The sequence below is a fragment of the Pan troglodytes genome, chromosome 5 (assembly GCF_028858775.2).
Source record: "Pan troglodytes isolate AG18354 chromosome 5, NHGRI_mPanTro3-v2.0_pri, whole genome shotgun sequence".
In the NCBI taxonomy this organism is placed as follows: Eukaryota; Metazoa; Chordata; class Mammalia; order Primates; family Hominidae; genus Pan; species Pan troglodytes.
This window is the reverse complement of record NC_072403.2, coordinates 53,662,612-53,681,195: the sequence shown is the minus strand read 5'-3', so window position 1 is coordinate 53,681,195 and position 18,584 is coordinate 53,662,612. Positions and strand designations below refer to the sequence as shown.

The 18,584-nt window shown below is 39.0% G+C and overlaps 1 protein-coding gene across 1 annotated transcript in view; it reads right to left on the bottom strand.

Moving 5' to 3' along the window:
* OPN5 (opsin 5) overlaps positions 1-18,584 on the bottom strand; it is a 29,832-nt gene that overhangs the window by 5,714 nt on the left and 5,534 nt on the right. Inside the window, exons 3-4 of the mRNA XM_016955653.2 lie at positions 14,204-14,368; positions 10,618-10,952 (exon numbers count right to left, since the gene is read on the bottom strand). Of these exons, the coding sequence (XP_016811142.1) occupies positions 10,618-10,952; positions 14,204-14,368 (500 nt within the window). The remainder of the gene's footprint in view (positions 1-10,617; positions 10,953-14,203; positions 14,369-18,584) is intronic.

Here is an 18,584-nt window from a genome sequence, read left to right as displayed (position 1 = left end):
AACACACCTATTTGTTTTTTGGGGGGGGTTGTTTGTTTGTTCGTTTGTTTGCCTTTGTTTCCACCTTCCCAGTGTATCTCTTCTACCTTAGCATCACCAGCACCCCTCAATCTGCTAGGCTGCTTTATGAAGTTGACATCATGGGCATCACATGACCCAAGTCTGACCAAGCAGAGGACTACACATTCCTGGCTACAATAATAGGAATAGAGAGCAGCGCATGACTCAAAAGATCTCGATCAGACCCACCTTGGGGATTTTATAGAGGAGTTCCAGGAAAATTGGACTTTCCTATAATCTCTGAGTAAGGATGGAGCTATGCCAGGTATCACTTCCTTTTACTCCCGTCCCCAACTTTAAGAAGCAAAATAACAATTCCCAACATCAGGGTCATGACAAGTTCCAGAGAATCAATGATAAGGAGTGAGACATACAATGTTTTATTAGTAATAATTAAAGCAACACTATTTGCGAATGCCTTTTTTGTTTTAGACAGTTAATTGGATGTGTTTTTCCCATAACAAGGACACATGTGTGCCCGTGCATTTCAGTACACTTTAGCGGTAGGCAGGAAATGGTCCACAGCCTTCGGTCTACTTGACCTGTGGAACAGCCTGTCTATGGGGTGTGTTTGCCCTAGGAACCCGCCTCTGTGGTGTGTATAAGAATGAAACATGGAAAATCTAAAGTCTAACCTAAAGTCTCAGGTTCTAAAATTCCACCCAAGAATTTCAGAACTCATCTCTGAACATTACCTGCAGCACACACACACACACACAATTAATAATATCAATTTTTTTCCATTTTACAAATAGAGAATCTTAATCCCCAGGAAATCAATCAAGTGAGCCCAGATCTCCTGCATGACCTGCAACCTTGCTTTCGGTCCTTGGCCAAAACTCTCACCTATGCTTAGCAGTTAAACTGTCAAGTCCCAATGTGCACACACAGCTCTCCCGTTGGACTTGCTTTCCTATCTTTCTACGAAGCTTACCCAGGAGAAATTTTTATTTGGTTATGTCTGTGTGACTTTTGCTTGTAAATGGAATGGATGCCTCAAGGCTCACAGTGAGGGCCTTCTTTTTCTAAATCCCCAAATAAACACTAACTATAGAAATAAAGCTTGCTTTAGCAGATGTCTAGGGACTTAACATAGCTCCATCTTTGCTTCTTTGGTGAGTCATATGATGAGTTCACAGTATCCCAAAAGCTGTTTTTTGTGTTGCTGCCAAAGTCATTGACAAAAAATAGATTAGCACTTAGTCCATAATATTTTCTACATTTTACGTGTTTTCTACTTTTAGAGGAGTGTGCAATTGGGGAACAGGAAAGACTTAAAACATTTGCATTATGTTATCCTTCTTAAAAGGACATAGAAGAATTAAATATACTTCAGTTTTACAAACACATAGCAAATGAATCACTGTGGTTTTTCTGGGATTAGAATAAATCTAAATACTTTAAATTGACAGACTTAGAAATTGAGTTTAAAGCAGAAAGAGGGATAAAAGACTAGATCTAAAAAGTACTACACAATGTTATTTATGTTTCTGAAGTGAATACAAAGTTAATATAAGGCACATTCACTTTCTATAACCTTTCCATTTTAAAATATACTCCACAAAATATTAAACATTTAAATGTAAAAACTATTTTAAGATATAGGCCACGAAAGTTTTCAAAACTTTCATGTTACACTCCGTTTTTGTCAGCACTTTCTACTCAGCTTGGAATATATTTAATCTTTTCATCAGTCTGTTTTTGACTTTCCTCAATTCTAAGTGTGTCTTAATCTTTATTTTCTAAAATCTCTATTCCAGATATCCTTAAGCCAGTTCTAACACAGGCTCCTGTACCCATCAACTTTTTCTAAGTTGTTTATTTTTTTTTTAATTACTTCACTTTTATCACTGCCTTTTTGGGTCACTGAAAAAGCAGTAAGACTTCAAATCCTAAATTAGACAATTTTTGTGGGTGGAAATTCACAGGGTACGTGTTTAGCTTCTACAAAAGAATCACACATCTGCAACCCAGTTCATTTTAAGTACATCATGCTACAGAGGACCAAGGGATATAGCCAGTTTCCAGTGCCAGTTCAAGCTGGCATTGTGTCACAAAAGCAGTGTTGTCCATAATTGCACAATTCCAATTAATTAACCAATTAAGGCAATAATCAAATAATATGGTTGAAAGTAAATCCTGCAAGGCTATGCCTCTGGGTCTAATACATCTGAAGCATTCCAGCAGGTAATGTTTCTAAGAAGGAGTTTCCCTCCTTTCAATGTGCTGAGGCAGTGTGGAATAGTGAGAAAAGTCATTGGCATGGAGATACTCTGAGTAACTTCATGATACCAGTCATGGTTCAGCTCGACTGAGCAGTGTGAGTGGGGCAGAATCGCTGATTTTCTAGGAACAACTATTTCAGAGGGGGTGAAGAGCTCCTCTCTCCAGGCTCCTTTGCCCAGATGCAAATAAGACTTCACCTAACGTTTGAACCTGCATGCTACCTTGAATAATAAAATAGATTAGAAGATACAGAATTGATGTGAAAGTAAGGTTGAAAAAGAGGGCCAAAGAGATGAAATAAGTTCCCCATCAATAACAAGATTGAATCACATTACAGAACCAATTAGACTGGGGATAACAAAGATATTCCAGGGGCTAGGGTGAGAAAATGTTCCCAGGAGAGATCACCTCTATGCATTAGGGAACAGGAAGAATGCACGTTCTGCCTCTTTCAGGAGACAGCACAATTGACAAGAGCATGTGGGTGACAAGATTTTGTTTTTCTAGCTTGGGTCTAGCTAGATTTGATTCCAGCCAGTAAGAAAATAATATTAAAAGACAGTAATTCCAGTTATGAGACTACTACCTTCCACATATAGAGCCATCTGTCATTGAGTGATTCTACCAGTGGCAAGCAGGAAGGGAGGGAACTTGACAACTGTGACCTACCTTCTTTGGTTCCTTCACACACACATACAAATAAGAGTGGTGACACTTACTTAGCTTTCACATTACCTTTTAAGAAATTAAGTAATTTGATAGCTTTGAGTGTGTCTAGTTGGAATTTCTTCCTTCCTTCTATTTTATCCACAGAATGATAATTAAGGTCAACTATCCTAAACCTTCCTCCATAAACTTGTAAAGAAAAAATTTCTGACATCTTTGGTGTACTTTCCATCTGTTAACCCTCATTGTGATCTAAACAATAAACACGAATTCATCCTTCAAAAAAAAAACAAGTAAAGAAAAACAAGAATTTCACACTTCCCAATTGCAATTTTCTCGAATCTTAAAATACCGCTACTCTATAAACAAGCAAAAGCTGCAACTGAAAAGAGAGGCAGTAAATTAGGTCATGTCACTCTATGCATCTGTGTTTTGGGGTTTTGGTCCAAAACTGAATACAATATTTCCTGACTAGGCAGTGGCTGGCTTAAAGAACAGAAAATAACTTACAAGTATCTGGTTCAACAAAACAGGAGATACTTCACTGTTAGTTATAGATGGCCCAAAGCCCTTGAAGTGGGGATGTGCGGCTTGGAGAGGAACAAATACTCAGGTTGGAAAGCCATGTGGTTCTAGTAACAATAGCCATTGCCAGAGACCTTTAAACAATTGAACAAATCTAGTCATTTTCATAGACACGCAGAGTTTAGAAGGTAACTGAGATATCATTTCATTCTCTTCCTCCACTTTCACAGATGAGAAAACTAAGGCCCAGCAGGATTAAATGGTTTGCTTTAGGTGAATTCATCAAGATGCTGAGTTACAAGCAACAGAAGTTGACTATGGGTGAGTGAGATAGAAAACACACTTATTTAAAGGATACTGGTTAACACAAAGTAACACTGGGAAGCTGCAGTTTACATTGAGATCAAGCAGAGAGAAATGCTACCCAAAACTGTGACTGAGAACTGGTTCTGATGCAGAAACTCCTGCTGCTGTAGCCATGGCCTCAGGAAAGAATTCCCTGCCCCTAGATGCCATATCATTAGTTTCTGGGACACATTGAGGGCTGGTGCCCAAGTCCATAGCTGTAGGGGAATTCTGGGAAATGAGTGGCTGTTCTTTTCAGCATCTTTTAAATTAAGAGGCACAATGCTTCTCCTCTCACTCTAAGCAGGGCACAAAACGTTGGAAATTCCTCAGATACAGAAGACTTTCAGCCTCTGGCAGGCAAAATAAAAAACACACATTGACTATGTAACACCTCTCAAGGAGCTAGTGGCAAAATTGGGACTGACCCCTAGTTTAAAACTTTTTCATGATTAAATTGCTCTGAAGTAATCCTTCCTTCCTTCAACAAATATATATTAAGCACTTACCATGTATGAATCATTGTATTAGGTTCTGGGGACACAGAGAGAAAAAAAAACATGGTTGTTACCCGCTCAGTTCTCATCAAGTAGTGGTAACAAAGAAAAAAAGGGAAATGAACAAATAATCCCCAAAATAGGTATGAAATCATAAATTAATTAAAAATTGTGACATGTTCCAAGAAGATAATGTAAAGGCTGCAATGAAACATTGTAATAGGAGGAGGATCTGAATTCAATTTTTGGAAATGCTTCTCTGGGAAGTGACATTTAAGCTAAGAACAGAGGGATGTAATTAATTAATTGGTTTTGGGGGTTTTTTAAAGCAATACAGTTCAACTTTCCCATGAACTGCCATTAGAGTCCACACAGGGGGTCTTCTGAATCTGATCCTTCAATGATAAATAACATTTGATGAGCTATAAAAGGGAGGAGTCATTTAAGGGAAATGGAGCTTTATGTTTAAGAGTTTTAGAAAGATTTCACAGTCAATGTAAAAGAGCAAAGTGAAGCAAAATGCCCTGTCAGGTATAAAAGAAACAGAGGCACTAGAGCCAGAGTTCAAGGGACCTCTTAACATTCATCAAGGTAATTAGATTAACTTAGTTCATTCAATTATGTATTTATTCAAGCAATCTTGATTAAACAGCTAGCAGGTGCCACACGGTAGGGTCCAGTGGCAAACAGGACCCACGGCATTTTCCTTTGCCTCACTTACTGTCTTACAAAAGAGAGCTATAAACATGTGATTCAGTAAAATATGACCAGTGTCACTAAAGATAACGTGCCAAGTGCTCTGATGGCTCATACATAGCAGGTGGACTTTAACCAGGGAGAATCAGGAGGGCTTTCTGGTATAAATAAGGGACACTAAGAGAAATTCAGGTGCCCAGGGGATCTGTATCATAACTGTAGACCTGGAACATTGTAAATGACTGATGTGTGTTAAATGAATTACTATGAAGCACCAACATGTATGGCATAATAATATTTAGAAAAACTAATTCATGCTTCTGGGATTGTCTTCCTGTCATTGTACTGAAACTGCCTTTGCAAAAATTGTATCAGTAAGAAAAATTACAACAGTGAACTGAGCTGTTCTAACACCCCCATCTTGACCTTCCTTTAATTATTCCTGGGATTGGGTGCCAGGCTGACTTTGAGAGACATTTAGGCTCAAGTTTAAATGATAATAGGCCTTTCCCCAAATTCAAGCACTTTTGAAAAGCTAATGGGAAGCTGTCAAACTGGGGGAATGAGAGGACACTGAGTTCTGCTAAGGTGCAGACCTAAATGATTGTCAGCCATTATTCTGGAGGTTACAAGATATGCAACTTCCCCAATTACTCCTGCAAATAACATCAGTATTGTAGAACCTAAGATTGGCCTTTTGAGATATCTTTTCAAGTTTTTTGCATGTCTGACACTCATAGCTCCACCTGGACCCCAAGGCTCCTGTGGCCCCACCTGGGCAGACTCAGCTCAAGAGGAGAGCTTCCACCCCCTATGATTTCATTCCCAACCCAACCAGTCAGTAGCAAGCACGCATTGCATAGCAATCCCCACCCCTTCACCCAAACAGCCTTTGAGATACCCCTCACTTACAAACTTTGGATGAAATTGATTTGGGTACTAACTCCATTTCCCATCTGGCATGGCTGGCCTCATGGCTATTAAACTCTTTATTGCAATGCCATGGTCTTTCTTTGTGCAGCAGGCAGGAAGGACCCCTCAGGCAGTGACTCTACCATTCCCCTTATTTAATCAGCAGCAAGAGTATTCACTGCATTGTGTGAAGATTTTTAGAAGCAAAAGTACCTAAAGAAGTAAAACCTTCATTTCCCAGCTTCTAAGTTTTAAAACAGAAATTTGAAACTCCCAGGAGAGAAAATAATTGAGAAAAAGGGTTTTGAGTGTGGGGAAAAAAAGTGAATTTGAATATCCACAATCAGAGGCTTAAAGGACTCAGGGCATTAAGATTACTGTGTGAGAAATTTAGAGGATGTACATGGAAATAAGAGCCAGTTTTCCCACTCCCAAATAGGTACAGGACCTACACCCTGAAGGCAAGTGGGGACATCAGAGGAGTTGGTAACCTACCCTGAGAAGGTGTCCTGAACCTACCCCACTGAGCTGAACACCAAAGGCCCAGGGTCAGGGTGGAAGAACAACAGAACTCTCAGGGATGTGAAAGCAGAAAACATGTGCCTCACTTCCCAGGGCCCCAGCCAAGACCCAAGATGCACCGGAAGGGTTGCAGCGGAAGGGTGGGGAAGTAGCTTACGGTGCTGATGAGCCTAAAGATGCCTTATAGTTGGAACAACAAAGATGCAAAGTGACCCATGAAAACTATAACTAAGACCACAAGGAACCCTAAATATCTCAGCAATGCCAGGGTCAGTGAATGACAACACCCAGACCAAGAGTCCCCAACCCATTAGCACTGGCATTGTGAAAACCTTCCTGAAACTTTTAGGTAATCCTGGGAAGAAGAGAGAAATTACTGATTTCACTGAATTTATCTTGACTGTCCAATAAGAAATCAGTTTTACAAGGTCAAATGCAAGCATAGAAATGAGATTATGCTGAGTCATAGAAATATAATCATATGTATATGTATATCATGTATATCGTGTGTGTGTATGTATATATATATATATATATATACACACACACATATATATACATCACACCTCTGTTTATCGCCTGTGAAATTTCAGGCTGCTACAAAAGTCTAGCAAAACCATCATTTTTTAAAATTAATCAGAAAAAAGCTACAAAGTAGAGAAAGGTTTGCAGACAGAATGCCAACTTTTAGCTTCACGAGATCAGACCGGTAGAATACTGGCCCTAGTCATAACCCAGCTAGAAATAATTAAAGTACACAGAAAACTAAGTGATTTTGATCTCAGAATCCCGGAAGGTAAACTTTAAGTAATCAGCTTTTAGACCAGGCTGTTCTGAAAATCAGAAGCACCAAGAGAGCAAGCAATTTGACAATCCTGAGCAGTAGCTAAATGAGCAAAAAGGTTTCTAAGGCTGCGGAAGGGCCCAGTATAAGGCGGTTTCTACTTATTTTTACTCAGTAGAAAAATCAAGGTCAAAATTGAGTAGTAGTTAAAAATAGTTTCAATTTAGTACTGAAGATGTCACAGTAGTTATGTTTGTTTCTCAGTATCAGTTAAATTTTGTCTTACATTTTCTGAACAAATATTAATAATTAGAAACACTTGTGTTTATGTTATTTTAATATAGGTTTATATAAATAAATGAAATATAGACATATTAATATAATATTACATATTATGTGGTGTCATTAAGTATATAAATTAAAAGAATATACATATATATAACAAAATTATATATATATGTATTCCTACACTTCATTTAACATTTCTTTGGTTAATCTGGTCTAGAGTGAGCCTAACTATTGGATCTACCCAGTCCAAGTCAAGCGGAATAATACAACAAATCAAATTAAATGGTATATGTGCTGAGCTATACCTCATATGTATAATGACCTTCAAAAGCATTGACTCATATGTATAATAAGTTCTAGAAGCACTGACTGGTCTAAACATTGACTAGGTTCATTTTTCAATATGGGTTGAATTTTGGCTTAAATTTTCTGCACAAATATTAATAATTAGAGATGTTTGTATTTAGGTTATTTTAATACAGGTTTATATAAACAAATAAAATATAGACATGTTCTTAATATAATATTACATATTATGTGCTATAATATCATTTAGTATATAAATTAAAAGAATATACATAACAAAATTACACATATGTATTCCTACACTTTGTTTAACATTTCATTTAACCTGGTTTAGGGCGAGCCTATTTGATCTACCCAGTCCAAGTCAAGCAGAATAATAACAAATCAAATTAAATGGTATATGCTGAGCTATACCTCATATGTATAATGAGTTCCAGAAGCATTGACTAGACAAGCTTCTCACTCCTCAAGAATACACAAGAGGACAAGATGCTAGAATGTGAGGGGGTCAAGTTGAGCAGTTCAACTGACAGGAGAGAAGATGATGGGTAACAAACTGGGAGAAACTGAAGAAGAGCCTCATGGCAATCAGGACCCAGATTTATTGAGCAAGGCCAACAAAGTGTCAAGGCCAATGACATAACAAGGGATGGAAAACAGAGAGGTGAGGGGGATGGCAAGAAGAAAGCACATTTTGAGACATTGCAGCAACTGTATGCAAAGTAAACTTCGACGTCACATACCAGTGTGATGAATGTCTGCACATCATTTCCTGGGCACACTTCCATAAACTATTGAAAAGCAAATTTTTCATCATTGGTACATTTGCCCAGTTTCTAAAATAGTACCTGGTACAAAGTAGGATTTGGATTAAATATAATTCAACTTTAACTAGGATTGATTTATTTAAATTTCTTTTTTGAAAGATGCAGGTAAGAGCTAAAGGGAGAACTAGAAATGAAGAACCTAACTCATAATGCTTCATTTTATGAAAATATTTTCCTACTTTATAGCCAGTTATAAGACAGAAGAAGTTCATGCTTCCTGAGTCTGCATTTTTGTCCAAGAACTGTTCTATTATTAAGCTATCAGTATAGATTTAGAGTGATGAAAATATCCCTCAAAGCTTCCTCTACTTGGCATGTACAGTTTGAGCATAACAGTCAACTGGAGCCATCAGGAATCTAGCTCACAGTATGTGATATGGTTTGGCTGTCCCCCCACCCAGATCTCATCTTGAATTGTAGCTCCCATAATGCTCATGTGTCATGGCAGGGACCCAGTGACAGGTAATCGAATCATGGGGGCAGGACTTTCCCATGCTGTTCTCATGATAGTGAATAAGTCTCACAAGATCTGATGGTTCTATAAAAGGGAGTTCCCCTGCACATGCTCTCTTGCCTGCCACCATATAAGACATGACTTTGCTCTTCATTTGCCTTCTGCCATGATTGCTAGGCCTCCTCAGCCATGTGGAATTGTGAGTCAATTAAATCTCTTTCCTTTATAAATTATCCCATCTTGGGTACATCTTCATTAGCAGTGTGACAGCAGACTAATACAATATGCAACCAAGAGATCTTTGTATAACTCCAAAAATTCTGCAATTTGGAGAGAGGCATATTACCAGAACCAAGTCTCTGACTTACTAAAAAGCCATCTCTTATCTGGGGGGAACTGTGTTTCTCTGGGTCCCTGAGACTAGTGGTCTCCAAAGTGAACATGAGAATACTCGAGGGTAGGATACCAATCAACGTGATTGATTGGGATACAGGAAGAAATAATTATAACTTCAATCTACCTTTATTTTTATCTTTAAAATAGAAGACAAAAATTGGGGGGTTAAATTAGGGGGTGCTAATATTTAATACAAAGCTTGATGGTATTACCTGTATGTCATTTATATTGAGGGCATGTGTTGGAAAATATTTTTTCAGTACAGGGGCAAAAATTCATGAACATGTGAAGACCACTGCTTTAGACTTTACCAGTAATTCCTAACAGGCATAAGGAAAAAGGAGAAACCATGGTTGCTCTAACACCTTCTATGCACCAGATGACAGAATAATATACTTTATCTCTTTGAATTCCCACCGTAACCCAATGAGACAGATATCACTATTCCTGTTATGCAAGTGAGGAAATAGGGATTCAAGAAAGCTAAGTGTCTAGTTCTAGGTCACAGACTTGGCAGGTACTGGGGATGGGATTAAACTCTAGTCTTGTTCTTTTCCTTACTCCACAATACCTAAAGAACTGTCACCTCTGAAACTACCGTTTACCAAGGTACTCAAGCCTGCAGAAACTGCTCGTGTTCGTAACACAAGCTTCCCATAGGAAAGCACACATGGTAAACTCTTACTCTATAAATAATTCAAGTGGTAGAATGTCCCTAATGATGTCCCAAAGTCCATGCAACACAGAAAATACTGTGAGGCATTGTATGATTCATAAAAGTTATTCTTATTACTGAAATAATGAATGTGAATCAATAGTACCCTATTCAGCAGAGCAGATAAGCCCCCAAATTGATGGGTTATACAAATTTGGTAGATATTAAAAATGTGTGTGTGTGTGAGAGAGAGAGAGAGAAGAGAGAAGTGGGGGAACAGAGACAGAAAGAGGAGAGAGAGACCACAAAGAAAGGCTTAGCCAATCATCAACGAAGTTCAGAATTACGTAAAGAATAGAGATTCTAAGTTCTCTCAGTCTCCATCGTTCCCTATCCTTTGTACCCTATGAAGTTGTAAGTAGTCAGAAAACACATGTGTAGAATATTAGTGCACTTACCTTTGTCAGTTTCATTTCCAGCACATGGCTGCTATGGATCCGACTGTCGAAATGAGCTACTTCTTTGGAAGAGGACTTAACCTTGGCAATGATCTTTACGTAGGAGAACACGATCACAGCCGTTGGGAGCAAGAGGCAGAAGAAGAGGATGTTCAGGATGAAAACCTGGCCCCCTACCGAGGCCTGGGCCAGCCACCAGTCCAGGGTGCACGAGGTTCCGAAGGGCTCAGGTACGTAGTCCCCCAGACCTACCAAGGGCATGGTGGTCCAGAAGGAAGCATAGGCCCAGATGGCTGCCAGGCAGATGTAGGCGTGCTTTCTTTTCAGCCAAACCCCTGGAGGCGGAAGAAAAGCATTACCCGGATGTAATCTGCCCTACACCCAGATACCTCCCCTCGATATGTCAAATTCCACCTCCAAAGATTTATTCCATTGATTTCTGGGAGACCTGGGCAGATAACTGAAGCCTGAGGGAGAGTGGAGTAAACGGAAAAAAGTTCCAGAGCTTGGGCCTTTCTCCAGGAGAACACAATTGGAAGGTTTTCTCTAGGCATCTGGGAGCTTTGGGAGGGAGAAGTGACAACAGCTGGGAAAAGGGACAGGAAAGAGATGAGAGGATGCTGAAGACAATGGAGGCCCTTGAGAAAACATCTCGGAAAGGGTGTGTTAGTGGATCATCCAGGGAAAATCCTTCTGGGAGGTGAGGAAGCACAAAACATGGCTTGCGTCTTTAAAACGCCCTTCCTGCTAACAGCTTTTGTGTTGCTAGTCTTATCTGGCTTCCTAAGAACTTGTGGAAGGGGCTTGGTGGCTCGTGATCATGACACTATGGTTTGAGATTAAAGTCCTTGACTGTGTTTAGTAATTTGTGGAGCAGGTTTGGAATCTTCAAACGTCATTCACACAACAATCGCGCTCACACAGCCACAGCGGGAGAGGCAGAGAATCTAGGTAGGTTGCATCATGTTCTGCAAAGTAATTCTGTGAAGATATTTTCAGGAAGACAAAAAATGAGCTCCGTTTTTCAGCACTAGTTTCTGTTAACCAAAAGAGAATTCCAAGCGGAGGAAATAGTGCAGTCATCTAAGAAAAGCTGTAAAGCACTAGTGATCATTTTCAGAATTCAACACAACCACCAAAGACAGGTCGGCCTGATTTAGTGCAGCAGCCTCCACAGGAAATTACCTTCACACCTCACTCATCACCTCGAACGAAGAGGTCCAGGAAAGTGACTCTTTACTGCCTTGGTTTTGTGTTAGCAGAGAAGAAATATCAAAATATATTCAACAAAAGCTAAATGATTACTTCAATATAGCCTCAGGGCCTGCCTCTGCTTAGTGCAATGTGAGGTTTGGAAAGTCGGTCAGGCCTAATTCTTCTATGTCTAGTCTTTGACTGACCTTGTGCATGCAAGACTATATTGCATATGGGTTAAATAAAATAATGTAAGGGGCCTGCTTTGCAAACTAGAAAGTGCTATATTAACATGAATGTTTTACTCCTGTGTAAGTGTATCTCATTTAGCGCTAATAAGAAATATAACAGATTGTTTCTATACTCTATTGTCTCCATTTTTTTCAAATACATGGCATTTTGTGTCATGAAATGCAAATTTCATGCCCAACCAGATAGGGGTGGCAATCATGTAGCCACAATATAAGTCAGCTCTTGTTTCTCCACTAAAACTTATAAAACATTGGCACAGGTAATCACATATATTCATGGGAATGTGCATAGGCATACGTATAAGCATTTATGGTTAGGGTTACTTGTGAGGTGTTTTATACTTACATTCCAGTATGGTGAAAGGCTGTCAAGTACAGGAGGGAGTAGATTAGTAGATTGGTTCTGTGTTGCTCCAGAAGTCAGAACTAGGACCAATGGGTGGAGGTTACTGGGAGGCAGTTTTGTCTTAATATAAGGAATAACATTGTAACAATGAGAGCAGACCAATCAGAGAATGGGCTGCCTTGTGCAGTAGTAAGCTCCCCGTCACTGGTCACTGGAATTATTCAAGAAGAGGCCAAGTGGTCATCTCTCAGGGATGCCTTAAAACAGTTTACCACGTTACATGGGAGAAAAGTCTACACGTCCCCAAGCGACCTTCTAATTCCAACATTCTGGGACGCTGTGTGGAGGGTTTAATAGTGCATCAGATTAAATGATGAAACCACACTACTGAGGTTCAACCTTAGAAGAAGCTGGAAAATATACACAGTTCCCACATATGGAGTTATGACCTGCAATGATCCTGGCAGTGGGCGGCATCATCTCTTTAACTGACAAAGCCTAAACTCAAGAAAATATTTAAAAACAGAGGTATCAGGGTTTAGTATTCCTCAAACACTCTCAGGAAGTTTAACTTTTTTGCCTTCTTATCTATAAAATCTATAGTTAAATTTAAAATCTCTTTGGTATGAACAAAAATAAGTCTATAGAAAGAATTAGATGTTGACGTCACACAGAATATGTATAGTTGTATATTTTATATCTTACTGGAAATTTTGATTCAAGCTATTTCTATTGGAAGTTTTAAGTGTTTAAAAAAGGAGATGTAAACTTTAAAAAAAAAAAAAAACGTAGTGCTGGATGATGAAGAGAATGGCTCACAAGCCCCCGCCTCCCACCCACCCAAGCATGGATTCTTTGGAGTTTGGGGATGTAAACTATAACAATACAAAGGGAAATTCTACCACATTGACAGTGTCAGGTCAACTTGATTTTTCCCACCTCAGTCTCCAGGCCCTGCTCTGACACCACAGTCTGTCGTCCATCACAACCACTCTAATTGACAGATTGACAATCAAAGCAACTTTATCCAGAGCAAGTCAGTACTGTTCCTTGGTTGTGCCTGGTTCTCAATATTAAACTTAAAGACCCAAATGCAATTCTTTCAGGTTTGATAAATTCCGAGAGCTCCAACAAACAAATGTAGTAGAAATTATTTTTAACCTGTAGAAGGGTCTAATCATTAAAAAACATATATTTAGGCCCTGGAAACTTATTTTCTGCTGATTCACCAATTCTTGTAATCACTCATCTTTCTACCAACCAACACCACAAAAAAAATATGTTGAGTGATATTTCTACATGTGTGTCCTTTCATGCAGAAACAGCTACATGACTCTAACTTGGAGGTGAACTTTTTGGAATTCCTTATCTCTGAAATCACAGGGAGCGTGAGTCCTAAGGGAGAATCTTAAACAGCTTTTCTTATAATTACACTTCCTAGGTGGGGAATGAGCTAAACATCTTGGACTTAACACCCTTTCGATGCACTTTATTTCTTTTGTTTGCATGGGAAACATGATGGAAGCTTACACACTATACAAGAAAATGATATTTTTTAAAGCATTATAACCAAACACCAGACATTACTATAAAATATGTATTAAAAGAAATCTACTTTGACATAGGTTAAAATCCTTAAACATGTCAGAACAAGATGATAGGCTATAAATAGAAATATTCTTGATCTCTGAGGTTATTCATAATCTTTGTTTATTACCTGCGTAAAATATGTACAGTTCTAACACTCAATCCACCTAGCTTTAACTGTCAGGGAATGAGAAACCTGCCAACTTACCATAAGATAAATAGCAGATTTTCAAATATCGATCCAGGCTGACAGCAGTCATGGTGATAAGGCTTCCACAGCCAAAGAAAAATCCAGCCCATCCATACCAGCGGCAGCCGATCCAGCCAAACACCCAGCGGTGACAAAAGCAAGAGATGATGGTGAACGGCTTGCCTACAACTAGAGCACCAAGTGACTTGTCAACAGAGGTTCCTCTGGTTACTATTTCCCCACCTACCTCAACTCACCTGAACCTCCTCCCCTAAAGCACGGGGACACATGTGAACGCACACACACACCCTTGATTACACAGATTTCCTAGATTAATAAAAGTCCAGCAGTTATCTATGAATAAACTCAGTTTGAAGCTACCCAGAGAGGATTTTCAGTCATCCCAATAGCCAAAGACAGTGAAAGGATATAGAAGGAAAACTTTAAAGTAATTGTTACTTTTGAAAAAACTGTCTCAAAGAGACCTGGCTTCAGGAATTACAGACATGATACTAGTAGCCAGTGACAACGATCTGGTCACTTTTAACATTTTGTTGCAGTCTTTCATTAGAAGGCTTAGAGAAAGGGGAAATGAATAAAATCTCTGAGAGAAAAATACCCTCTTCAAGCACAACTTTTCTATTCTAGAGAAGTTCTTTCTCACACTAGTCTGTTAAGATTTTTTTTTTTTTACCAGAAATAGATGTTAAGCTTTATTAAATGCTTTTTCGGCATCTACTGAGGTGATCATAACATTTTTTCTCATTGAATCAGTTAATGCTGGTTATTAATAGATTTGTTTTTGAAACGTACTTACATTCCTGGGACCAATGCAACTTTTCTTAATAATAAAACTTCCAGAAAATTGTCTCAATGAATAGAGGAAAGAAGAGATGGAGAAAGAGAAAATGAAGAAAAAGAGGAAAAAGACAAAAATAATATGCAAAACAGTGATTTCCTTCCACCTCATCCTCCTCCAAGTGGGGCCTTTTAGAACCTGTATAAGGCATGAGATTCCTTATAATGAAAAGGGGAATTTGGTTTTTTTCTTTCTTTTGGAAGCTGCATCCTTCTAGGAGGAATATGGTTTCTAACACCGCAAGATAACCTTGTACTTTAGGAGTTAAGTGTCTATGAAAGGGTTTGGGAGGGGAAAGAGAGAGGTTATATATCAGAGAAAGCCTTAATTAGAGAAGCAGTGAACTAGCTACTGTGAATATAGAAAAGGAGGAGGTTTAATAGCACTCTGGAGAATAAAGATTATAAAGAGCCCTGGAGAAAGAAAGTGCGAGTTTCAAACACATTTTAAAGAATGATGTAGACAACTTTCTCTGAAATGTGAATTTGTCCTTTTATTTATTTAAAAAATAGAACATATTTAGTCTTTTACTATTTCCTTGTTACTATCAATGAATAAAAAGTCCTTAAGAAACCCCAGAAAGTTGAGTATTCACAGGGAAGCAATAGGATGGGGGAGATGAAGGAGGGAGGATAATTATATAGCCCAGCAATTTTCATGTGTTCATGCCTAGACCAGAGAGGATTCATGGAGCTCCTCTATGAGAGAGAGATACAGAGAGAGAGAAAGAGAGAGAGAGTGTCCCCTGAAGGGGAAGCAGGTAGGTCTTTTAGGGAAAGAAATATTAAGCAACCAAGATTCCATGCTCCACCTGTCAATCAGGAAAGATAATTTTTTTCACCTGTTTTATATATTCAGCTTCTAAGTCATGCTCTTTTTCAAAGAAAAAAATTCACTGTTTTAAAAAAATTGTTTAGGAATTTTATTTTAAAATCCTTTTTGTTAAGGTTAGAACCAGATTTCCACATTTCCTTCTGTTTCAGTTGTTTCTTTTTTTCTTCTTCTGTTAAGTTATGTCTTATTCAAATACGGTATAGCTATTTCAGTAAATGTGAGGTCCAAGCTGTTTACAACCAGATCCAGATTTCTGGGATTTAAACTATTTATTCCTTGAACCTCCATTAGAATTTTTTTTTTTCACTTTCTAGAAAGCATTCTTCTACTTTTACCTCATAACCTGTAGCCCTCCCTATTCAGTCCTCACCACACCCCCCACAAAAAAAAAAAGTACTGAGGAAGCTCTTCAAACCTCTAACTGATCTACATCACAAAAGAAGGTTCCCTAACCTTAATGTTTTAGGAAAGCTAAGTAACTGACATTCACAGCCTGCAGGTGCTAGCTCCCAGCCCTCCCAGGTGTGTTCCTCTATGGTATACAAAAGTATTCAGGAGTTCCTGTTAGTTCGGTGAATCAACACATATTTACTGAATGCCTTCTGCAATCTAGACACACGTCTCCTCTAGTTGTCTAGATGGTTAGTGCCATCTTTCAGCTTGCTAGACTAGGTGCCCTCATATGACAGCCTCGTAATTCCAATGAGTCCACAAGGAAATGGAGTGTAAAATAACTATTTAGGTTTGTGGGTTTTTTTTCCATTCAACAACAAATTTTTCAATGCCTGGTATGTAAGAAACACAGAGCAAGGTGCTAGAGGACAAAGTGGAGATCAAGACTGACAAGTTTATTTTCTAACAGGTAAAGCAGACAAAAAAAAAACACCTAAATTTGTAATATAAGATGTGGTATGACAGAAAGATAGGTAGTGATTAGTACAATGAAGGAAAATAAAGCAGAGAAAGCAGGTAGACGGAAACTGTTGTTTTACATAAAGACATTAAGGAAGACTTCTCTGAGATGTGACATTTAGGTAGATACCTAAATCAGTGGGAAAGAAGTCAAATAAACTTCTGGAGGGAAAGGATTAGAGGCAGAGGAAACAGCAAACTAAAAGGCTTGAGGTGGGTGTCAGCCAGGTGGATGCTAAAGGCAGCAAAAAGACAAGTGAAAGTGACAAAATGGAGTAAGATTACATCTGTTGTGCCTGGGATCCTGATTAGCAAAAGCGATTTCAGGCTTCCTTCTTCAGTAGAGCTCTGGATTAAACTTTCGGGTGTCATCTAGAATGTCTCTCTCTCTTCCACTTAGTAGAATGTTTCCAGAACCCGGCTGCACGTTAGAATCGCTGGACGGATTGTTTTGCTTTGCTTTGAAATATCAACATCCAGGGTTCCATCCCTCCCCACAAACCTCCCAATATTGTTATTTATCTGGAGTGAGTTCAGGCATTATACGTATTTTTACCACCACCACCGCCCCCGCCCCCCAGGTTATCCTAATATAACACGACTTTATCCTAAGAGGTTATCCTAATATAACACATGTATATAATACACACGACTGGGAGCCCTTGATATTTAGTCAACAAGTATTAGTTGCATAGATGCCATACATCTGGCCTCCAGGAGGTGCTTATAATGGAATATAGCTGAGCCAGAAAAAAATAAAGCAGGCAAAGTTTTAACGTTTATTGGAAGGGAAAAAGTACTATAGATGCTCCAAAGTTGAAAAAAATGATCTGGGTTAGTGAAAGCTGTTGTATGAAAGAAAGTGGTTTCTGGTGAATTACTCTGAAGACATAAGCAGAGTAATGAGGTGGTTTGCACCATTCTAGAGCCGACTTGCTTGGCTGAGAGCATATTTCAACGCACCAGGCCAATTAAGGACATTTTTATTCAAGCCTAGTCTAGTTCAGCAATGAGCCTGCTATTATTCACCGATGAAGGATGTAGCTGGAATGACATGTTTCATTCAGGCATGTTACGCTCAATACCAGGTAGAGCACCTTAGGGGCCCGCGAGGCGAGCTGGCCGGGAAAGCTACCGTTCCTGTTGCGACACCGCCATCGAGTGGCAACAGGTAAAAATGGCAGCCATTTTGCAGCCTCACAAATCCCCTGGGGTTCGTCCTGTTTATTTTCACAAAACCAGGCATGTCATGCTCTTCTTAATGTGCATGTGCATTCACCATAAGCGTTCACAATGTTTATGCAGGTCCATACTGAATAAAGCCTTCCCAGATAACCAAGACTATCCAAACTCTGAGTAAGCACACATCTGCTGTGTGCTAAAGAGTCAGAATGCGGAGGATTATTATTGAGCCTTGTTTTTAGAGATCGGCAGAAAAATCCACTTATGAAGAGAGAAACAAATATCGGAAAACTTTTTTTTTTTTAATTAAGGTCTCGCTTTTTCACCCAGGCTGGAGTGCAGTGGTAGTACCATAGCTCACTGCAACCTTGAACTCCTGAACTTGATCAAGTGCCCAGCTGTTTTTTATTTGTTTTGTTTAGTTTTACCCAATACCCAGACTTCAAGGATAAATTTGTTTTGTAGAGATGAAGTCCCACTACATTGCCCAGGCTGATCTTGAACTCTTGGCCTCAAACTTTATACCCATCTCAGCCTCCCAAAGCTTTGGGATTACAGGTGCAAGCCACTGTGCCCAGACACAAAACATTTTTTAAAGGAGGCTTTTGATGG